At 47.4% G+C, this 23449-nt stretch overlaps 1 protein-coding gene across 1 annotated transcript in view; it reads right to left on the minus strand.

The window, feature by feature from the left end:
- Positions 1–83: 83 nt before the first annotated feature.
- The window catches only part of pphln1 (periphilin 1), a 42243-nt gene continuing 18877 nt past the window's right edge, over positions 84–23449 (minus strand). Inside the window, 2 exon segments of the mRNA XM_031815560.1 lie at positions 84–2731; positions 22488–22619. Coding sequence (XP_031671420.1) covers positions 2528–2731; positions 22488–22619 — 336 coding nt within the window. The 3' untranslated portion in view covers positions 84–2527.

A 23449-nucleotide genomic window follows, 5' to 3' on the forward strand; every position in this document is an offset into this window, starting at 1 on the left:
ACCAAACACTGACCCACAAAGTATCATCGGATGGAACCAAACCTGATACGTGAATGGTAGATACTACATAGTCTACTAGACCGTTTACATAATAAAAACCATCTTTATTATTGTTACACTCAAAAATCGTTTTAAATCACAAATCATCAAAGACGTGTCAGTTCCACATATAGAAAGTTGAGTTGAGCATCTGACGTTTAGAAAGTGTTGTTTCTTCTCCCAGTCAGATTAGCACTGGTGGTGATACAACACTCTGTCAGGAAACACAACATGGAATCCCACTTAGCAGGCCAGTGCCATACTGGCTGAAGTAGAACACAGTCAGATTAACACATTTTCCATACAAAAGAAAAACGAGAACATGAATATTCTCAGACCATACAAGACTTTAAACAAGTAGCACAATCCTACTCCCAGGCAGTAGCACCAAAAGTCTTGCTTCAGCTGCAGCAATCTCAAATCAAATGTACCTAGCAGGAAGAGTTCATAAAACAACAACTGGACTCATACAATACCAGTCAAAGTTTGGACACACCTACTCATTCCTGGGATTTTCTTTATTTTTGCCATTTTCTACATTGTAGAATAATAGCGAAGGCATCAAAACTATGAAATAACACATATGGAATCATGTAGTAACCCAAAAAAGTGTGACAAAAAATATATTTTATATTTGCAATTCTGACAGCTTTGCACTCTCTTGGCATTCCCTCAACCAGCTTCACGAGGTAGTCACCTGGAATGCATTTCAACTAACAGATGTGCCTTTGTTAGAAGTAAATTTGTATAATTTCTTTCCTTAATGTGTTTGAGCCAATCATTTGTGTTGTGACAAGGTGGGGGTGGTATACAGAAGACAGCCCTATTTGGTAAAATACCAAGTTCATAGTATGGCAAGAAGAGCTCAAATAAGCAAAGAGAAACGACTTTAAGACATGAAGGTCAGTCAATCCGGAAAACGTCAAGAACTTTAAAAGTTTCTTCAAGAGCAGTCGCAAAAACCATCAAGCACTATGATGAAACTGGCTCTCATGAGAACCACCACAGGAAAGGAAGACCCAGAGGTACCTCTGCTGCAGAGGATAAATTCATTAGTTACCAGCCTCAGAAATTCCAAACCAAATAAATGCTTAAAGTATCAGACACATCAACATTAACTCTTCAGAGGAGACTGCGTGAAATCAGGCCTTTATGGTAGAATTGCTGCAAAGAAACCACTACTAAAGGATTCCAATAAGAAGAAGAGACTTGCTTGGGCCAAAAAACACGAGCAATGGACATTAGACCGGTGGAAATCTGTCCTTTGGTCTGATGAGTCCAAATTTGAGCTTTTTGGCTCCAACCGCCATGTCGTTGTGAGACGCAGTCGGTGAACGGATGATCTCCACATGTGTGGTTCCCACCGTGAAGCATGGAGGTGGTGGTGTGATGGTGCTTTGATGGTGACACTGTCTGTGATTTTAGAATTCAAGACACACTTAACCAGCATGGCTACCACAGCATTCTGCTACGAATGCCATCCTATCTGGTTTGCGCTTAGTGTGACTATCACTTGTTTTTAAACAGGACAATGACCCAAAACACCTCCAGGCTGTGTAAAGACTATCTGACCAAGGAGAGTGATGCAGTGCTGCATTAGATGACCTGGCCTCCACAATCACCCTACCTCTACCCAATTGAGGTGGTTTGGGATGAGTACGACCGCAGAGTGAAGGAAAAGCAGCCAACAAGTGCTCAGCATATGTGGGAACTCCTTAAAGACTTTTGGAAAAGCATTCCAGGTGAAGCTGGTTGAGAGAACACCAAGAGTGTGCAAAGCTGTCATCAAGGCAAAGGGTGGCTACTTTGAAGATTCTCAAATATAAAATATATTTTTATTTGTTTAACACTTTCTTGGTTGCTACATGATTCCATGTGTTATTTCATAGTGTTGATATCTTCACTATTATTCTACAATGTAGAAAATGGTAAAAATAAAGAAAAACCCTTGAATGAGTAGGTGTGTCCAAACCTTTGACTGGTACTGTAGTAGCAGAGCATTGTTTGTGGTACCAGTGGATACTGACCTATAACATGTCACATCATCATTAGATTACCAGTTCAGTAAAAAACACTGATGACCAGTCCCTATGGTTACACTGGTTAACAACAGTTTTAAAATCAGTAAATCCCAGATGAACTATTAGCCTAAATTGACATACCAGTTCTACTTGTTAAGGACATTGTAGAACCAATACCCTCATCGGGTGGTGAGGAAGTAGCTGAACAGGACTTTGAACACTGTTTTTGACAACATGGACTAATTACTGCTGGACATTATCAGTACATATGGGTCACCTGGTGCACGTCTGGCCTGAAACCCAGAAAGATGGGAAAACATGGGGCCAATACTGCTCAAGATATCCACAGTCTTAACACATGGCAGATCCCTGGGAGTCCTGCCTTCACTGTATGCCGGAGGCCCCAAAAAAAGACTGGACCTGATTGGCTCCCTTACAGTAAGATGGGACGCGATTGGCTGTCTGTCTCAGATGGAGGGTTCCGGTTGCCGTACGACCTCAATCACCTGATCCAGATCGGTGATGAAGTGCTTGAGGTCGTCAAGGCAACGCTCCCTGATCTCTCCCAGGTTCTCTCGGAGTGGAGTCTGCAGCTGCTTCTCCAGATTGGCGTCCTTAGCAACCAGCATCTTCACTACCATGCCAAACGTCTCACAGTCCTGCCGGTACACCTGGAAAACAACAACACAACATCAGAAACAGGAGCCAATAATACTTCATTTTGGTCATTTAGCAGATGCTCTTATCCACAAGGAATTTCAGTCAGTGCAATCTAATACAACATGATCAACAAGTAGTGAACATCAACTACAGAGCTGGAACAAATGAACAGTACTAGCTCTTCAGAGATTAGGAACATCAGTACTTCCTTGGAAAACAGGTCTGGTTTTAGAAACTATTTTCTGATGAGCCCCGAGCTAGCTCACGTCTACATGCTCGTTCAATAGCCCTGTGAAGGGAGAAGAGAACACTCTGGTGTGAACACACACTTCATTGCGTTAACACGTAGACCCAGGTCTCCTGTCAGCACACAAGCCTTATTGGCTAGCCTGGCCCCGGAGCCAATAAAAACCCAGTAAAGTAGAGGAGTTGAGGCTCTAGGGCTTGTAACAGGTGTGAGGGGAACAATGAGAGGAGAGGTGTTAAAACCTTGATGAGAACTGCTGACCCCACACCTAGTCTTCAATGGCTCACACAGACCATACAGCAAATACACTATGGATGTCATACAAGGTCAGCCCTAGTGCACAGTCTAATGATTTGATCAGAGGAGGATTTGTCTAGCTTATCTAAAATGAATTCAATCCAACATCAACATTTGGATTACAAGAGCTAAATAAAAGAAGACCTTAAATCTGTAATCTTTCCCATCACGATAAATCACAAATGGAAACATGCACTGACAAGGAAAGAGTTAAATAACGGAGGGAAAACACCAAGAGAAGACACTGTTGAACTGTCATTAAGATGAAAAACAGTCCACCCCATTGCCCCAGGGTGACACCTGGAAAAGGTTCTCATCATAAACATGCAGAAGGAGAGAGAAAAGTGGAAAAGTGGCCTGTTTAGAATTGTGACCTTCTACAGACCAACATGGGAGCAGAGAACACATGCAGTCAAGATCATTATGGACATTCCAACATGGTCCACTCAGTAGCCCTTGGTTACCACACCCTGACAGCTCTCCACTGCATACTGTGAGCTGTCTCAGACAGCACGGGGCTGTGCCGTCCAGAGTAGTTTAGCTTCCAGCTACAGTCCTTTTCCCAGGGCCTCTGAGGCTGCAGCTATAAGAGGTAAGTCACTGTCAAGGCCTTTAGGAAACAGACCTGTCACTCTATTTTCCCTTTCTCCCCTACTCGCTCTCTTATCTTGCTCTCTTTTTATGTCTCTCTCTCAATTCAATTCAAGGGCTTTATTGACATGGGAAACGTATGTTAACGTTGCCAAAGCAAGTGAAATAGATAATAAAGGTGGAATAAACAAAAAATGTACAGTAAACATTACACTCACAAAAGTTCCAAAATAATAGACATAAAATGTAATGTGTGAAAATAGTTCAAGTACAGGGAAAATAAATAAACATAAATATGGGTTGTATTTACAATGGTGTTTGTTCTTCACTGGTTGACATTTTCTTGTGGAAACAGATGACAAATCTTGCTGCTGTGATGGCACACTGAGGTATTTCACCCAGTAGATATGGGAGTTTATCAAAAACATTTATTTCTGTTGCATTCTTTGTGGATCTGTGTAATCATCTCTCTCTCCTACTGGCTCCTGTCCTGTGTGAACAGTGAGGTGAACTATCACTAATCTTCTCTCTCCTGTCCTGTGTGAACAGTGAGGTGAACTATCACTAATCTTCTCTCTCCTGTCCTGTGTGAACAGTGAGGTGAACTATCACTAATCTTCTCTCTCCTGTCCTGTGTGAACAGTGAGGTGAACTATCACTAATCTTCTCTCTCCTACTGGCTCCTGTCCTGTGTGAACAGTGAGGTGAACTATCACTAATCTTCTCTCTCCTACTGGCTCCTGTCCTGTGTGAACAGTGAGGTGAACTATCACTAATCTTCTCTCTCCTACTGGCTCCTGTCCTGTGTGAACAGTGAGGTGAACTATCACTAATCTTCTCTCTCCTACTGGCTCCTGTCCTGTGTGAACAGTGAGGTGAACTATCACTAATCTTCTCTCTCCTACTGGCTCCTGTCCTGTGTGAACAGTGAGGTGAACTATCACTAATCTTCTCTCTCCTACTGGCTCCTGTCCTGTGTGAACAGTGAGGTGAACTATCACTAATCTTCTCTCTCCTACTGGCTCCTGTCCTGTGTGAACAGTGAGGTGAACTATCACTAATCTTCTCTCTCCTACTGGCTCCTGTCCTGTGTGAACAGTGAGGTGAACTATCACTAATCTTCTCTCTCCTGTCCTGTGTGAACAGTGAGGTGAACTATCACTCATCTTCTCTCTCCTATTGGCTCCTGTCCTGTGTGAACAGTGAGGTGAACTATCACTAATCTTCTCTCTCCTACTGGCTCCTGTCCTGTGTGAACAGTGAGGTGAACTATCACTAATCTTCTCTCTCCTGTCCTGTGTGAACAGTGAGGTGAACTATCACTAATCTTCTCTCTCCTACTGGCTCCTGTCCTGTGTGAACAGTGAGGTGAACTATCACTAATCTTCTCTCTCCTACTGGCTCCTGTCCTGTGTGAACAGTGAGGTGAACTATCACTAATCTTCTCTCTCCTGTCCTGTGTGAACAGTGAGGTGAACTATCACTAATCTTCTCTCTCCTACTGGCTCCTGTCCTGTGTGAACAGTGAGGTGAACTATCACTAATCTTCTCTCTCCTACTGGCTCCTGTCCTGTGTGAACAGTGAGGTGAACTATCACTAATCTTCTCTCTCCTGTCCTGTGTGAACAGTGAGGTGAACTATCACTAATCTTCTCTCTCCTACTGGCTCCTGTCCTGTGTGAACAGTGAGGTGAACTATCACTAATCTTCTCTCTCCTACTGGCTCCTGTCCTGTGTGAACAGTGAGGTGAACTATCACTAATCTTCTCTCTCCTGTCCTGTGTGAACAGTGAGGTGAACTATCACTAATCTTCTCTCTCCTACTGGCTCCTGTCCTGTGTGAACAGTGAGGTGAACTATCACTAATCTTCTCTCTCCTACTGGCTCCTGTCCTGTGTGAACAGTGAGGTGAACTATCACTAATCTTCTCTCTCCTGTCCTGTGTGAACAGTGAGGTGAACTATCACTAATCTTCTCTCTCCTACTGGCTCCTGTCCTGTGTGAACAGTGAGGTGAACTATCACTAATCTTCTCTCTCCTGTCCTGTGTGAACAGTGAGGTGAACTATCACTAATCTTCTCTCTCCTGTCCTGTGTGAACAGTGAGGTGAACTATCACTAATCTTCTCTCTCCTACTGGCTCCTGTCCTGTGTGAACAGCGAGGTGAACTATCACTAATCTTCGCTCTCCTACTGGCTCCTGTCCTGTGTGAACAGTGAGGTGAACTATCACTAATCTTCTCTCTCCTGTCCTGTGTGAACAGTGAGGTGAACTATCACTAATCTTCTCTCTCCTACTGGCTCCTGTCCTGTGTGAACAGCGAGGTGAACTATCACTAATCTTCTCTCTCCTACTGGCTCCTGTCCTGTGTGAACAGTGAGGTGAACTATCACTAATCTTCTCTCTCCTGTCCTGTGTGAACAGTGAGGTGAACTATCACTAATCTTCTCTCTCCTACTGGCTCCTGTCCTGTGTGAACAGTGAGGTGAACTATCACTAATCTTCTCTCTCCTACTGGCTCCTGTCCTGTGTGAACAGTGAGGTGAACTATCACTAATCTTCTCTCTCCTGTTCTGTGTGAACAGTGAGGTGAACTATCACTAATCTTCTCTCTCCTACTGGCTCCTGTCCTGTGTGAACAGTGAGGTGAACTATCACTAATCTTCTCTCTCCTACTGGCTCCTGTCCTGTGTGAACAGTGAGGTGAACTATCACTAATCTTCTCTCTCCTACTGGCTCCTGTCCTGTGTGAACAGTGAGGTGAACTATCACTAATCTTCTCTCTCCTACTGGCTCCTGTCCTGTGTGAACAGTGAGGTGAACTATCACTAATCTTCTCTCTCCTACTGGCTCCTGTCCTGTGTGAACAGTGAGGTGAACTATCACTAATCTTCTCTCTCCTACTGGCTCCTGTCCTGTGTGAACAGCGAGGTGAACTATCACTAATCTTCTCTCTCCTACTGGCTCCTGTCCTGTGTGAACAGTGAGGTGAACTATCACTAATCTTCTCTCTCCTGTCCTGTGTGAACAGTGAGGTGAACTATCACTAATCTTCTCTCTCCTACTGGCTCCTGTCCTGTGTGAACAGCGAGGTGAACTATCACTAATCTTCTCTCTCCTACTGGCTCCTGTCCTGTGTGAACAGTGAGGTGAACTATCACTAATCTTCTCTCTCCTGTCCTGTGTGAACAGTGAGGTGAACTATCACTAATCTTCTCTCTCCTACTGGCTCCTGTCCTGTGTGAACAGTGAGGTGAACTATCACTAATCTTCTCTCTCCTACTGGCTCCTGTTCTGTGTGAACAGTGAGGTGAACTATCACTAATCTTCTCTCTCTTGTCCTGTGTGAACAGTGAGGTGAACTATCACTAATCTTCTCTCTCCTACTGGCTCCTGTCCTGTGTGAACAGTGAGGTGAACTATCACTAATCTTCTCTCTCCTACTGGCTCCTGTCCTGTGTGAACAGTGAGGTGAACTATCACTAATCTTCTCTCTCCTGTTCTGTGTGAACAGTGAGGTGAACTATCACTAATCTTCTCTCTCCTACTGGCTCCTGTCCTGTGTGAACAGTGAGGTGAACTATCACTAATCTTCTCTCTCCTGTTCTGTGTGAACAGTGAGGTGAACTATCACTAATCTTCTCTCTCCTACTGGCTCCTGTCCTGTGTGAACAGTGAGGTGAACTATCACTAATCTTCTCTCTCCTACTGGCTCCTGTCCTGTGTGAACAGTGAGGTGAACTATCACTAATCTTCTCTCTCCTACTGGCTCCTGTCCTGTGTGAACAGTGAGGTGAACTATCACTAATCTTCTCTCTCCTACTGGCTCCTGTCCTGTGTGAACAGTGAGGTGAACTATCACTAATCTTCTCTCTCCTACTGGCTCCTGTCCTGTGTGAACAGTGAGGTGAACTATCACTAATCTTCTCTCTCCTACTGGCTCCTGTCCTGTGTGAACAGTGAGGTGAACTATCACTAATCTTCTCTCTCCTACTGGCTCCTGTTCTGTGTGAACAGTGAGGTGAACTATCACTAATCTTCTCTCTCTTGTCCTGTGTGAACAGTGAGGTGAACTATCACTAATCTTCTCTCTCCTACTGGCTCCTGTCCTGTGTGAACAGTGAGGTGAACTATCACTAATCTTCTCTCTCCTACTGGCTCCTGTCCTGTGTGAACAGTGAGGTGAACTATCACTAATCTTCTCTCTCCTGTTCTGTGTGAACAGTGAGGTGAACTATCACTAATCTTCTCTCTCCTACTGGCTCCTGTCCTGTGTGAACAGTGAGGTGAACTATCACTAATCTTCTCTCTCCTGTTCTGTGTGAACAGTGAGGTGAACTATCACTAATCTTCTCTCTCCTACTGGCTCCTGTCCTGTGTGAACAGTGAGGTGAACTATCACTAATCTTCTCTCTCCTGTTCTGTGTGAACAGTGAGGTGAACTATCACTAATCTTCTCTCTCCTACTGGCTCCTGTCCTGTGTGAACAGTGAGGTGAACTATCACTAATCTTCTCTCTCCTGTTCTGTGTGAACAGTGAGGTGAACTATCACTAATCTTCTCTCTCCTACTGGCTCCTGTCCTGTGTGAACAGTGAGGTGAACTATCACTAATCTTCTCTCTCCTACTGGCTCCTGTCCTGTGTGAACAGTGAGGTGAACTATCACTAATCTTCTCTCTCCTACTGGCTCCTGTCCTGTGTGAACAGTGAGGTGAACTATCACTAATCTTCTCTCTCCTACTGGCTCCTGTCCTGTGTGAACAGTGAGGTGAACTATCACTAATCTTCTCTCTCCTGTCCTGTGTGAACAGTGAGGTGAACTATCACTAATCTTCTCTCTCCTATTGGCTCCTGTCCTGTGTGAACAGTGAGGTGAACTATCACTAATCTTCTCTCTCCTACTGGCTCCTGTCCTGTGTGAACAGTGAGGTGAACTATCACTAATCTTCTCTCTCCTACTGGCTCCTGTCCTGTGTGAACAGTGAGGTGAACTATCACTAATCTTCTCTCTCCTACTGGCTCCTGTCCTGTGTGAACAGTGAGGTGAACTATCACTAATCTTCTCTCTCCTACTGGCTCCTGTCCTGTGTGAACAGTGAGGTGAACTATCACTAATCTTCTCTCTCCTACTGGCTCCTGTCCTGTGTGAACAGTGAGGTGAACTATCACTAATCTTCTCTCTCCTACTGGCTCCTGTCCTGTGTGAACAGTGAGGTGAACTATCACTAATCTTCTCTCTCCTACTGGCTCCTGTTCTGTGTGAACAGTGAGGTGAACTATCACTAATCTTCTCTCTCCTGTCCTGTGTGAACAGTGAGGTGAACTATCACTAATCTTCTCTCTCCTACTGGCTCCTGTCCTGTGTGAACAGTGAGGTGAACTATCACTAATCTTCTCTCTCCTACTGGCTCCTGTCCTGTGTGAACAGTGAGGTGAACTATCACTAATCTTCTCTCTCCTACTGGCTCCTGTCCTGTGTGAACAGTGAGGTGAACTATCACTAATCTTCTCTCTCCTGTCCTGTGTGAACAGTGAGGTGAACTATCACTAATCTTCTCTCTCCTACTGGCTCCTGTCCTGTGTGAACAGTGAGGTGAACTATCACTAATCTTCTCTCTCCTACTGGCTCCTGTCCTGTGTGAACAGTGAGGTGAACTATCACTAATCTTCTCTCTCCTACTGGCTCCTGTCCTGTGTGAACAGTGAGGTGAACTATCACTAATCTTCTCTCTCCTGTCCTGTGTGAACAGTGAGGTGAACTATCACTAATCTTCTCTCTCCTACTGGCTCCTGTCCTGTGTGAACAGTGAGGAGAACTATCCCTAATGTTCTCTCTCTTGTCCTGTGTCAACAGTGAGGTGAACTATCACTAATCTTCTCTCTCCTACTGGCTCCTGTCCTGTGTGAACAGTGAGGTGAACTATCACTAATCTTCTCTCTCCTACTGGCTCCTGTCCTGTGTGAACAGTGAGGTGAACTATCACTAATCTTCTCTCTCCTGTTCTGTGTGAACAGTGAGGTGAACTATCACTAATCTTCTCTCTCCTACTGGCTCCTGTCCTGTGTGAACAGTGAGGTGAACTATCACTAATCTTCTCTCTCCTGTTCTGTGTGAAAAGTGAGGTGAACTATCACTAATCTTCTCTCTCCTACTGGCTCCTGTCCTGTGTGAACAGTGAGGTGAACTATCACTAATCTTCTCTCTCCTACTGGCTCCTGTCCTGTGTGAACAGTGAGGTGAACTGTCACTAATCTTCTCTCTCCTACTGGCTCCTGTCCTGTGTGAACAGTGAGGTGAACTATCACTAATCTTCTCTTTGTGGGTTCAAATGGGTTCAAATGGCTTCGCTTTCATTTTTCTAGATGTAGATCTTTTACTGCTCTAGTGATGTAAGTATTGTTTGGACAACCTTATTTACTATTTATTCTAGATTGATTTGTATTTTATTTGTTTCACTCGATGTGATGTGCACTGCACACCGGAAGAAGAATTATCACAGCAAAGTAATAATGTTTGTTTATGTGACAATCTCATAAGGGACGGGTTACCAACTGGCGATTTGACACGAAAATAAAATGTAATTCATTCATTCATTAACGCTCATTAGACCAAGCAGAAAGTCATCAGGACACAAGGTTGAGTTTAGGTCAAATATAGATTTAGTCCAATTTAAACTAGATTATTAATTATCTGGATTCTAGGGCTCGATACGCCAGGCCGATACAGGAAGCTAACAAGCCTGGGGGAGTGAGTGGGTGCGTGCTGGAGTTGAAGACGAACCACAGCTGAGTTTGGCTGGGCAGGAATGTGAAGGTTGGGGTGGGGGGATCAGATGAGGACATCTAAGCCAGGTTACAGTCAGGATGCATCCCAAATGGCACCCTATCCAGTGCACTACTTTAGACCAAGACCCATAGGGCCATGTAGGGAACAGGGTGCCATTTGGGACACATCCTCAGTCCTCCACCCAACCCAACCCCATTAACAGTTGCTACTGTACTGCTAGGCATTTTCACTTCCTGGCTATTTTTAGCCAATCACAATGTTGCTGGTTGTGGACGAGAGCCAGGCTCTGTAAGGAAGGCAGAGGCCATGATAATGACATTGCATGAAACCTCTAATGGCTATGATATTTTTATTTTATTTAACCAGGCAAGTCAGTTAAGAACAAATTGTTATTTTTAATGACGGCCTAGGAACAGTGGGTTGCCTGTTCAGGGGCAGAACGACAGATTTGTACCTTGTCAGCTCGGGGATTTGAACTTCCGGTTACTAGTCCAACACTCTAACCACTAGGCTGTCCTGCCGCCCGATATCATATGTATGTTAGTCAAGAGCCCTACCCATTCACACACGTACATACATGACTGTGTTAATCAGCACTGCATTGTGATAAGGCTGTATTGTTAGTTCTATAGTAACTGAGATGGTCAGGCAACATAGTGACTGTATTTCCAACCTCAACTCCTCAGTTACTACACCATGAGCGGGTTAGATTCACAGGTAGGCTACACTGAAAGTGTACGCAATTAAGTTGTTAATAACAGGAGGAGCCAATCAGTCCAAAGCAGGAAGCGCCAAATTCCAACTCCTAACAACGCATTTCATAGAGCACGCTGTACTTTCACATACTTCCTGTATGACCCTTGAACCCATTACCCAAACAGGGAGGAAGTTGCTCTTGACCACTGGAGGTGTGGGTGGCTGTGGGTTTGGGTCCTGTTGTTGAGCCTATTGCTTTGAGCATGGAGTCGTCGACTGGTAGGAGTGCAGGGTCTGATCTCTGGGCTGTGGATCAGAGAGATACTGCATACCGGAAGGACAGGGAGGGGATCCAGCCGGGACACGGAGACAGGGGCCACAGCCCCGCTCTGATTAGAGCCTGAGGGCTGAGGAGGAGGAGAGGCCACACAGTGTGGCTCTGGAGCTTAAAGGGTTGCTAATGAATCAAAACATGCTACCAGCTTTCCAGGTTATGAGGGGTATGGTCTACCTCAAACCAGTGTCCCAAATGGCTCCCTGGTAGTGCACTTTAAAGGGAATAGGGCCCTAGTCTGGTGCCACATTCCAGATGATGATGAATAGGCCCTATAGAAGCTGGATGCCAGCCATGCCTTTCTGCCTTTCAACCAGTCCATGGAAGTGAGCTAAGCTGGTAGCTCTGCCAAAGTCAACACCATTCATATGCCTCATCTTCCTCCTCCTCTACAGTGAGAAGGCCATGGAGGTGGAATTTAGTCCTGGAACAGATTGTGGAGGGAAAATAAACATCTCGCTCTGTGTGTGTGTGTGTGGTTGGCATCTGCTTGACACTTGTTGAGCGGCTAACCATTACTGCAGTGGAGAGCCCCACTTCACAGACCTTTCTAATGTGAAATAAGGAGGTTGTTTCTTGAAAAGCTTCCATGCTGGGTCACTTAACTATGTATGATCTGAGGACCTAAACACACACTTCAATCACTTGATGTGGAAAGAGCAGCAAGGTGAAACCTCAGAGGAAATCAACAGATGTTGAGGGAGGCCCAGTGCGCTCAGGAAATAGTTTCTCTGAAGCAATGCTTCTTTATGCAGATAGAAACAGGTTTGAACAATTGGCTTTGAAGTACAGGTTTGGGATGTGTCTTTAGTGTTATCTGACAGCTTAGGCCAGCACATCACATACCGCCTACACTTCAAACACACAAAAATGTGCTTTCTATTGAAATCTCACTGTCGATCTCACTCTCAGTTTGCAGTGAGGACAAGACATACTACGCTTCAATAATCAACGTCACACAAAGATATTGCTTTCAACATAAACTTAACATTTTATTATTAATTTAATGCTAGATGTGTTCCCCCTACTAGACCTAGAGGAGAGCTGACCAGATGTGTTCCCCCTACTAGACCTAGAGGAGAGCTGACCAGATGTGTTCCCCCTACTAGACCTAGAGGAGAGCTGACCAGATGTGTTCCCCCTACTAGACCTAGAGGAGAGCTGACCAGATGTGTTCCCCCTACTAGACCTAGAGGAGAGCTGACCAGATGTGTTCCCCCTACTAGACCTAGAGGAGAGCTGACCAGATGTGTTCCCCCTACTAGACCTAGAGGAGAGCTGACCAGATGTGTTCCCCCTACTAGACCTAGAGGAGAGCTGACCAGATGTGTTCCCAGACTAGACCTAGAGGAGAGCTGACCAGATGTGTTCCCCTACTAGACCTAGAGGAGAGCTGACCAGATGTGTTCCCCCTACTAGACCTAGAGGAGAGCTGACCAGATGTGTTCCCCCTACTAGACCTAGAGGAGAGCTGACCAGATGTGTTCCCCCTACTAGACCTAGAGGAGAGCTGACCAGATGTGTTCCCCTACTAGACCTAGAGGAGAGCTGACCAGATGTGTTCAGACTAGACCTAGAGGAGAGCTGACCAGATGTGTTCAGACTAGACCTAGAGGAGAGCTGACCAGATGTGTTCCCAGACTAGACCTAGAGGAGAGCTGACCAGATGTGTTCCCCTACTAGACCTAGAGGAGAGCTGACCAGATGTGTTCCCCCTACTAGACCTAGAGGAGAGCTGACCAGATGTGTTCAGACTAGACCTAGAGGAGAGCTGACCAGATGTGTTCCCCCTACTAGACCTAGAGGAGAGCTGACCAGATGTGTTCCCCCTACTAGACCTAGAGGAGAGCTGACCAGATGTGTTCCCAGACTAGACCTAGAGGAGAGCTGACCAGATGTGTTCCCAGACTAGACCTAGAGGAGAGCTGACCAGATGTGTTCCCCCTACTAGACCTAGAGGAGAGCTGACCAGATGTGTTCCCAGACTAGACCTAGAGGAGAGCTGACCAGATGTGTTCCCCGACTAGACCTAGAGGAGAGCTGACCAGATGTGTTCCCAGACTAGACCTAGAGGAGAGCTGACCAGATGTGTTCCCCGACTAGACCTAGAGGAGAGCTGACCAGATGTGTTCCCCTACTAGACCTAGAGGAGAGCTGACCAGATGTGTTCCCCTACTAGACCTAGAGGAGAGCTGACCAGATGTGTTCCCCCTACTAGACCTAGAGGAGAGCTGACCAGATGTGTTCCCAGACTAGACCTAGAGGAGAGCTGACCAGATGTGTTCCCCTACTAGACCTAGAGGAGAGCTGACCAGATGTGTTCCCCCTACTAGACCTAGAGGAGAGCTGACCAGATGTGTTCCCAGACTAGACCTAGAGGAGAGCTGACCAGATGTGTTCCCCTACTAGACCTAGAGGAGAGCTGACCAGATGTGTTCCCCCTACTAGACCTAGAGGAGAGCTGACCAGATGTGTTCAGACTAGACCTAGAGGAGAGCTGACCAGATGTGTTCCCCTACTAGACCTAGAGGAGAGCTGACCAGATGTGTTCCCAGACTAGACCTAGAGGAGAGCTGACCAGATGTGTTCCCAGACTAGACCTAGAGGAGAGCTGACCAGATGTGTTCCCAGACTAGACCTAGAGGAGAGCTGACCAGATGTGTTCCCCGACTAGACCTAGAGGAGAGCTGACCAGATGTGTTCCCCTACTAGACCTAGAGGAGAGCTGACCAGATGTGTTCCCCTACTAGACCTAGAGGAGAGCTGACCAGATGTGTTCCCCTACTAGACCTAGAGGAGAGCTGACCAGATGTGTTCCCCTACTAGACCTAGAGGAGAGCTGACCAGATGTGTTCCCCCTACTAGACCTAGAGGAGAGCTGACCAGATGTGTTCCCCCTACTAGACCTAGAGGAGAGCTGACCAGATGTGTTCCCCCTACTAGACCTAGAGGAGAGCTGACCAGATGTGTTCCCAGACTAGACCTAGAGGAGAGCTGACCAGATGTGTTCCCAGACTAGACCTAGAGGAGAGCTGACCAGATGTGTTCCCAGACTAGACCTAGAGGAGAGCTGACCAGATGTGTTCAGACTAGACCTAGAGGAGAGCTGACCAGATGTATTCCCAGACTAGACCTAGAGGAGAGCTGACCAGATGTGTTCCCAGACTAGACCTAGAGGAGAGCTGACCAGATGTGTTCCCAGACTAGACCTAGAGGAGAGCTGACCAGATGTGTTCCCAGACTAGACCTAGAGGAGAGCTGACCAGATGTGTTCAGACTAGACCTAGAGGAGAGCTGACCAGATGTGTTCAGACTAGACCTAGAGGAGAGCTATGTTTAACGGCAGGATCCTTACTATGGCCCCTCAAACATGCTTTTTTTCTCTGAGGGAAGAGGACATCAAATGGCTGTTGTAAGGGTCTTGCTCTGAGGTGCAGCTCCACAGAAGGGCTCTGTGTGTGTTAGGTCTCTACCCCAGGAGGACACTCAGATTTAATGAACTCAGTAGAACAGCACAGATGCCCTTAATTAGCTCACTGGGAGCATAGGACAACACATACACACACATGGGGCGGCAGGTAGCCTAGTGGGTAGAGTATTGCGCCACTAACCGAAAGATTGCTAGATTGAATCCCAAAGCTGACATGGTACAAATCTGTCGATCTGCCCCTGAACAACAGCCAGTAACTGTTACTAGACCGTCATTGTAAATAATAATTTGTTCTTAACTGACTTATTTAACCGTCTGGTTAAATAAATAAATAAAAAACATACGCCTCAGGTGTTTTCTATCCCACCCCTTCTAGACTGGGTGGGGGGGGTATGTTAACCAGGGTAGAACTAGACCGGTGGTATATAAACCTGGGTAGAACTAGACTGGTGGTATATAAACCTGGGTAGAACTAGACTGGTGGTATATAAACCTGGGTAGAACTAGACTGGTGGTATATAAACCTGGGTAGAACTAGACTAGTGGTATATAAACCTGGGTAGAACTAGACCGGTGGTATATAAACCTGGGTAGAACTAGACCGGTGGTATGTTAACCTGGGTAGAACTGGACTGGTGGTATGTTAACCTGGGTAGAACTAGACCGGGGGTATATAAACCTGGGCTGAACTAGGTTGGGTGGTGGTGGTATATTAACCTGGGTAGAACTAGGCCAGGTGGGGGTGGTAAATGAACCTGGGTACCACTAGGCTGGGTGGTGGTGGTATATTAACCTGGGTAGAACTAGACCGGTGGTATATTAACCTGGGTAGAACTAGACCGGTGGTATATTAACCTGGGTAGTACTGGACTGGTGGTATATAAACCTGGGTAGCACTTGGCTGGGTGGGGGTGGTATATAAACCTGGGTAGCACTAGGCTGGGTGGGGGTGGTATATTAACCTGGGTAGAACTAGACCGGTGGTATATAAACCAGGGCTGAACTAGGCTGGGTGGTGGTGGTATATAAACCTGGGAAGCACTAGGCTGGGTGGGGGTGGTATATTAACCTGGGTAGTACTGGACTGGTGGTATATAAACCTGGGTAGTACTGGACTGGTGGTATATAAACCTGGGTAGTACTGGACTGGTGGTATATAAACATGGGTAGTACTGGACTGGTGGTATATAAACCTGGGTAGTACTGGACTGGTGGTATATAAACCTGGGTAGAACTAGGCTGGGTGGGGGTGGTATATAAACCTGGGTAGAATTAGGCTGGGTGGGGGTGGTATATAAACCTGAGAAGCACTAGGCTGGGTGGGGGTGGTATATAAACCTGGGTAGAATTAGGCTGGGTGGGGGATGGTATATTAACCTGGGTAGTACTGGACTGGTGGTATATAAACATGGGTAGTACTGGACTGGTGGTATATAAACCTGGGTAGTACTGGACTGGTGGTATATAAACCTGGGTAGAACTAGGCCAGGTGGGGGTGGTAAATGAACCTGGGTACCACTAGGCTGGGTGGTGGTGGTATATTAACCTGGGTAGAACTAGACCGGTGGTATATTAACCTGGGTAGAACTAGACCGGTGGTATATTAACCTGGGTAGAACTAGGCTGGGTGGTGGTGGTATATTAACCTGGGTAGAACTAGACCGGTGGTATATAAACCTGGGTAGCACTTGGCTGGGTGGGGGTGGTATATAAACCTGGGTAGCACTAGGCTGGGTGGGGGTGGTATATTAACCTGGGTAGAACTAGACCGGTGGTATATTAACCTGGGTAGAACTAGACCGGTGGTATTTTAACCTGGGTAGAACTAGGCTGGGTGGTGGTGGTATATTAACCTGGGTAGAACTAGACCGGTGGTATATAAACCTGGGTAGCACTTGGCTGGGTGGGGGTGGTATATAAACCTGGGTAGCACTAGGCTGGGTGGGGGTGGTATATTAACCTGGGTAGAACTAGACCGGTGGTATATAAACCAGGGCTGAACTAGGCTGGGTGGGGGTGGTATATAAACTTGGGAAGCACTAGGCTGGGTGGGGGTGGTATATTAACCTGGGTAGTACTGGACTGGTGGTATATAAACCTGGGTAGTACTGGACTGGTGGTATATAAACCTGGGTAGTACTGGACTGGTGGTATATAAACCTGGGTAGTACTGGACTGGTGGTATATAAACCTGGGTAGAACTAGGCTGGGTGGGGGTGGTATATAAACCTGGGTAGAATTAGGCTGGGTGGGGGTGGTATATAAACCTGGGAAGCACTAGGCTGGGTGGGGGTGGTATATAAACCTGGGTAGAATTAGGCTGGGTGGGGGTGGTATATTAACCTGGGTAGTACTGGACTGGTGGTATATAAACCTGGGTAGTACTGGACTGGTGGTATATAAACCTGGGTAGTACTGGACTGGTGGTATATAAACCTGGGTAGAACTAGGCTGGGTGGGGGTAGTATATAAACCTGGGTAGAATTAGGCTGGGTGGGGGTGGTATATTAACCTGGGTAGTACTGGACTGGTGGTATATAAACCTGGGTAGCACTTGGCTGGGTGGGGGTGGTATATAAACCTGGGTAGCACTAGGCTGGGTGGGGGTGGTATATTAACCTGGGTAGAACTAGACCGGTGGTATATAAACCAGGGCTGAACTAGGCTGGGTGGTGGTGGTATATAAACCTGGGAAGCACTAGGCTGGGTGGGGGTGGTATATAAACCTGGGAAGCACTAGGCTGGGTGGGGGTGGTATATTAACCTGGGTAGTACTGGACTGGTGGTATATAAACCTGGGTAGTACTGGACTGGTGGTATATAAACCTGGGTAGTACTGGACTGGTGGTATATAAACCTGGGTAGTACTGGACTGGTGGTATATAAACCTGGGTAGAACTAGGCTGGGTGGGGGTAGTATATAAACCTGGGTAGAATTAGGCTGGGTGGGGGTGGTATGTTAACCTGGGTAGAACTAGACCGGGGGTATATAAACCTGGGCTGAACTAGGCTGGGTGGTGGTGGTATATTAACCTGGGTAGAACTAGGCCAGGTGGGGGTGGTAAATGAACCTGGGTACCACTAGGCTGGGTGGTGGTGGTATATTAACCTGGGTAGAACTAGACCAGTGGTATATTAACCTGGGTAGAACTAGACCGGTGGTATATTAACCTGGGTAGAACTAGGCTGGGTGGAGGTGGTATATTAACCTGGGTAGAACTAGACCGGTGGTATATAAACCTGGGTAGAATTAGGCTGGGTGGGGGTGGTATATTAACCTGGGTAGTACTGGACTGGTGGTATATAAACCTGGGTAGTACTGGACTGGTGGTATATAAACCTGGGTAGTACTGGACTGGTGGTATATAAACCTGGGTAGAACTAGGCTGGGTGGGGGTAGTATATAAACCTGGGTAGAATTAGGCTGGGTGGGGGTGGTATATTAACCTGGGTAGAACTAGACCGGTGGTATATTAACCTGGGTAGAACTAGGCTGGGTGGTGGTGGTATATTAACCTGGGTAGAACTAGACCGGTGGTATATAAACCTGGGTAGCACTTGGCTGGGTGGGGGTGGTATATAAACCTGGGTAGCACTAGGCTGGGTGGGGGTGGTATATTAACCTGGGTAGAACTAGACCGGTGGTATATTAACCTGGGTAGAACTAGACCGGTGGTATTTTAACCTGGGTAGAACTAGGCTGGGTGGTGGTGGTATATTAACCTGGGTAGAACTAGACCGGTGGTATATAAACCTGGGTAGCACTTGGCTGGGTGGGGGTGGTATATAAACCTGGGTAGCACTAGGCTGGGTGGGGGTGGTATATTAACCTGGGTAGAACTAGACCGGTGGTATATAAACCAGGGCTGAACTAGGCTGGGTGGGGGTGGTATATAAACTTGGGAAGCACTAGGCTGGGTGGGGGTGGTATATTAACCTGGGTAGTACTGGACTGGTGGTATATAAACCTGGGTAGTACTGGACTGGTGGTATATAAACCTGGGTAGTACTGGACTGGTGGTATATAAACCTGGGTAGTACTGGACTGGTGGTATATAAACCTGGGTAGAACTAGGCTGGGTGGGGGTGGTATATAAACCTGGGTAGAATTAGGCTGGGTGGGGGTGGTATATAAACCTGGGAAGCACTAGGCTGGGTGGGGGTGGTATATAAACCTGGGTAGAATTAGGCTGGGTGGGGGTGGTATATTAACCTGGGTAGTACTGGACTGGTGGTATATAAACCTGGGTAGTACTGGACTGGTGGTATATAAACCTGGGTAGTACTGGACTGGTGGTATATAAACCTGGGTAGAACTAGGCTGGGTGGGGGTAGTATATAAACCTGGGTAGAATTAGGCTGGGTGGGGGTGGTATATTAACCTGGGTAGTACTGGACTGGTGGTATATAAACCTGGGTAGCACTTGGCTGGGTGGGGGTGGTATATAAACCTGGGTAGTACTAGGCTGGGTGGGGGTGGTATATTAACCTGGGTAGAACTAGACCGGTGGTATATAAACCAGGGCTGAACTAGGCTGGGTGGTGGTGGTATATAAACCTGGGAAGCACTAGGCTGGGTGGGGGTGGTATATAAACCTGGGAAGCACTAGGCTGGGTGGGGGTGGTATATTAACCTGGGTAGTACTGGACTGGTGGTATATAAACCTGGGTAGTACTGGACTGGTGGTATATAAACCTGGGTAGTACTGGACTGGTGGTATATAAACCTGGGTAGTACTGGACTGGTGGTATATAAACCTGGGTAGAACTAGGCTGGGTGGGGGTAGTATATAAACCTGGGTAGAATTAGGCTGGGTGGGGGTGGTATGTTAACCTGGGTAGAACTAGACCGGGGGTATATAAACCTGGGCTGAACTAGGCTGGGTGGTGGTGGTATATTAACCTGGGTAGAACTAGGCCAGGTGGGGGTGGTAAATGAACCTGGGTACCACTAGGCTGGGTGGTGGTGGTATATTAACCTGGGTAGAACTAGACCAGTGGTATATTAACCTGGGTAGAACTAGACCGGTGGTATATTAACCTGGGTAGAACTAGGCTGGGTGGAGGTGGTATATTAACCTGGGTAGAACTAGACCGGTGGTATATAAACCTGGGTAGAATTATGCTGGGTGGGGGTGGTATATTAACCTGGGTAGTACTGGACTGGTGGTATATAAACCTGGGTAGTACTGGACTGGTGGTATATAAACCTGGGTAGTACTGGACTGGTGTATATAAACCTGGGTAGAACTAGGCTGGGTGGGGGTAGTATATAAACCTGGGTAGAATTAGGCTGGGTGGGGGTGGTATATTAACCTGGGTAGTACTGGACTGGTGGTATATAAACCTGGGTAGAACTAGGCTGGGTGGGGGTGGTATATTAACCTGGGTAGAACTGGACTGGTGGTATATAAACCTGGGTAGCACTTGGCTGGGTGGGGGTGGTATATAAACCTGGGTAGAATTAGGCTGGGTGGGGGTGGTATATAAACCTGGGAAGCACTAGGCTGGGTGGGGGTGGTATATAAACCTGGGTAGAATTAGGCTGGGTGGGGGTGGTATATTAACCTGGGTAGTACTGGACTGGTGGTATATAAACCTGGGTAGTACTGGACTGGTGGTATATAAACCTGGGTAGTACTGGACTGGTGGTATATAAACCTAGCACTAGGCTGGGTGGGGGTGGTATATAAACCTGGGTAGCACTAGGCTGGGTGGGGGAGGTATATTAACCTGGGTAGATCTAGGCTGGTTGGGGGGTGGTAAATAAACCTGGGTAGAACTAGGTTGGGTGGGGGTGGTATATTAACCTGGGTAGAACTAGGCTAGGTAGGGGTGGTATATAAACCTGGGTAGAACTAGGCTGGGTGGGGATGGTATGGGTATCTGGCTGTTTGCAGTAATACACTGATAAGAAACCAAGACTCGGCCCAGGAGTTTCTCCTGCTTCAGATGACAGGATAAGGAAAATCTCCAGGCCTGAATTCCACTTTTCCAGACCACATGACCTGACTGTTTAATGTGACGTCTCTGTATCATTATACATATGATAAATACCCTGAAGTGTGTATGTGGGCTCACCGGGCCAGAGACATGGCTGTGTTGGGCTGTAGTTTGTATGTGGGCTCACTACGCCAGAGACATGGCTGTGTTGGGCTGTAGTGTGTATGTGGGCTCACCGGGCCAGAGACATGGCTGTGTTGGGCTGTAGTGTGTATGTGGGCTCACCACGCCAGAGACATGGCTGTGTTGGGCTGTAGTGTGTATGTGGGCTCACCACGCCAGAGACATGGCTGTGTTGGGCTGTAGTGTGTATGTGGGCTCACCGGGCCAGAGACATGGCTGTGTTGGGCTGTAGTGTGTATGTGGGCTCACTACGCCAGAGACATGGCTGTGTTGGGCTGAAGTGTGTATGTGGGCTCACCACGTCAGATACATGGCTGTGTTGGGCTGTAGTGTGTATGTGGGCTCACCACGCCAGAGACATGGCTGTGTTGGGCTGAAGTGTGTATGTGGGCTCACCACGCCAGAGACATGGCTGTGTTGGGCTGAAGTGTGTATGTGGGCTCACCACGCCAGAGACATGGCTGTGTTGGGCTGTAGTGTGTATGTGGGCTCACCACGCCAGAGACATGGCTGTGTTGGGCTGAAGTGTGTATGTGGGCTCACCACGCCAGAGACATGGCTGTGTCGGGCTGTAGTGTGTATGTGGGCTCACCACGCCAGAGACATGGCTGTGTTGGGCTGAAGTGTGTATGTGGGCTCATCACGCCAGAGACATGGCTGTGTTGGGCTGTAGTGTGTATGTGGGCTCACCACGCCAGAGACATGGCTGTGTTGGGCTGTAGTGTGTATGTGGGCTCACCACGCCAGAGACATGGCTGTGTTGGGCTGTAGTGTGTATGTGGGCTCACCGGGCCAGAGACATGGCTGTGTTGGGCTGTAGTGTGTATGTGGGCTCACCACGCCAGAGACATGGCTGTGTTGGGCTGTAGTGTGTATGTGGGCTCACCACGCCAGAGACATGGCTGTGTTGGGCTGTAGTGTGTATGTGGGCTCACCACGCCAGAGACATGGCTGTGTTGGGCTGTAGTGTGTATGTGGGCTCACCACGCCAGAGACATGGCTGTGTTGGGCTGTAGTGTGTATGTGGGCTCACCACGCCAGAGACATGGCTGTGTTGGGCTGAAGTGTGTATGTGGGCTCACCACGCCAGAGACATGGCTGTGTTGGGCTGTAGTGTGTATGTGGGCTCACCACGCCAGAGACATGGCTGTGTTGGGCTGTAGTGTGTATGTGGGCTCACCACGCCAGAGACATGGCTGTGTTGGGCTGTAGTGTGTATGTGGGCTCACCACGCCAGAGACATGGCTGTGTTGGGTACCTGCTCTATTTCCCGGGCCTTGGCTCCGATGGCCTGCGCTCGGCGCTCCTGGAAGTCATCCTGGGTCTTGGGGGTCTCATCGATGGGGGGCAGGCCCTCCTCACGGTCCCACTCTAGGACATGAGCCTCCTCCTGGGGAGAGAGACAGAGAGAGATGGTGTCCTGGGTCGCTCCGCTGGCTGGAAGAAGGATTTCTGAAAACCGATTCATCCCAAGCTTTTATATTCATTTATTTCATTATTATTCAAGTGTCTATTTTAAGTGATACATTTAAGACAAAAAAACATAACTTTTTTAAGCATAAAGTCCTTCTACATTGTCCACTCTGCTATCAATGCCAGTGAATCGATATGGGTGATCCCCTCAAACAGTGTGGTCATGTCCAGAGAGTCAAAACACACACAGTGCTCTGGTCAGCATCGAAGTGGAGTGTTCCCTGCTTTCAGAGCTCAGCTAGACTCTGCATATGTGCATCATGGGAAAAGTTCAAATAAACCCCAAAACAAATGAGATGTTAAAATTGCATTAAGTACGGTGATCAAATCACACAGCAGAGCTCCAATTAACCCTCTTTAGTAGAGAGAGATCAGCCAGCCAACAGCATTATCCCTCCCCCCACTGGGTATAACAGTCTGGTCCCCCATGTGTCAGAGACTAAGACAGGGAGAAAACGAGGCCAACTTAGATCATTGCTTCTATACTGCTGATCTCTCTCTCTACCCCTCTCCGTCTCGCTCTCTCTACTCCTCTACGTCTCGCTCTCTCTACTCCTCCTCCTCTCCGTCTCGCTCTCTCTACTCCTCTCCTCTCCGTCTCGCTCTCTCTACTCCTCTCCTCTCCGTCTCGCTCTCTCTACTCCTCTCCTCTCCGTCTCGCTCTCTCTACTCCTCTCCTCTCCGTCCGCTCTCTCTACTCCTCTCCGTCTCCGCTCTCTCTACTCCTCTCCGTCTCGCTCTCTACCC

The sequence above is a fragment of the Oncorhynchus kisutch genome, unplaced genomic scaffold (assembly GCF_002021735.2).
Source record: "Oncorhynchus kisutch isolate 150728-3 unplaced genomic scaffold, Okis_V2 Okis09a-Okis19a_hom, whole genome shotgun sequence".
Classification (NCBI taxonomy): Eukaryota; Metazoa; Chordata; class Actinopteri; order Salmoniformes; family Salmonidae; genus Oncorhynchus; species Oncorhynchus kisutch.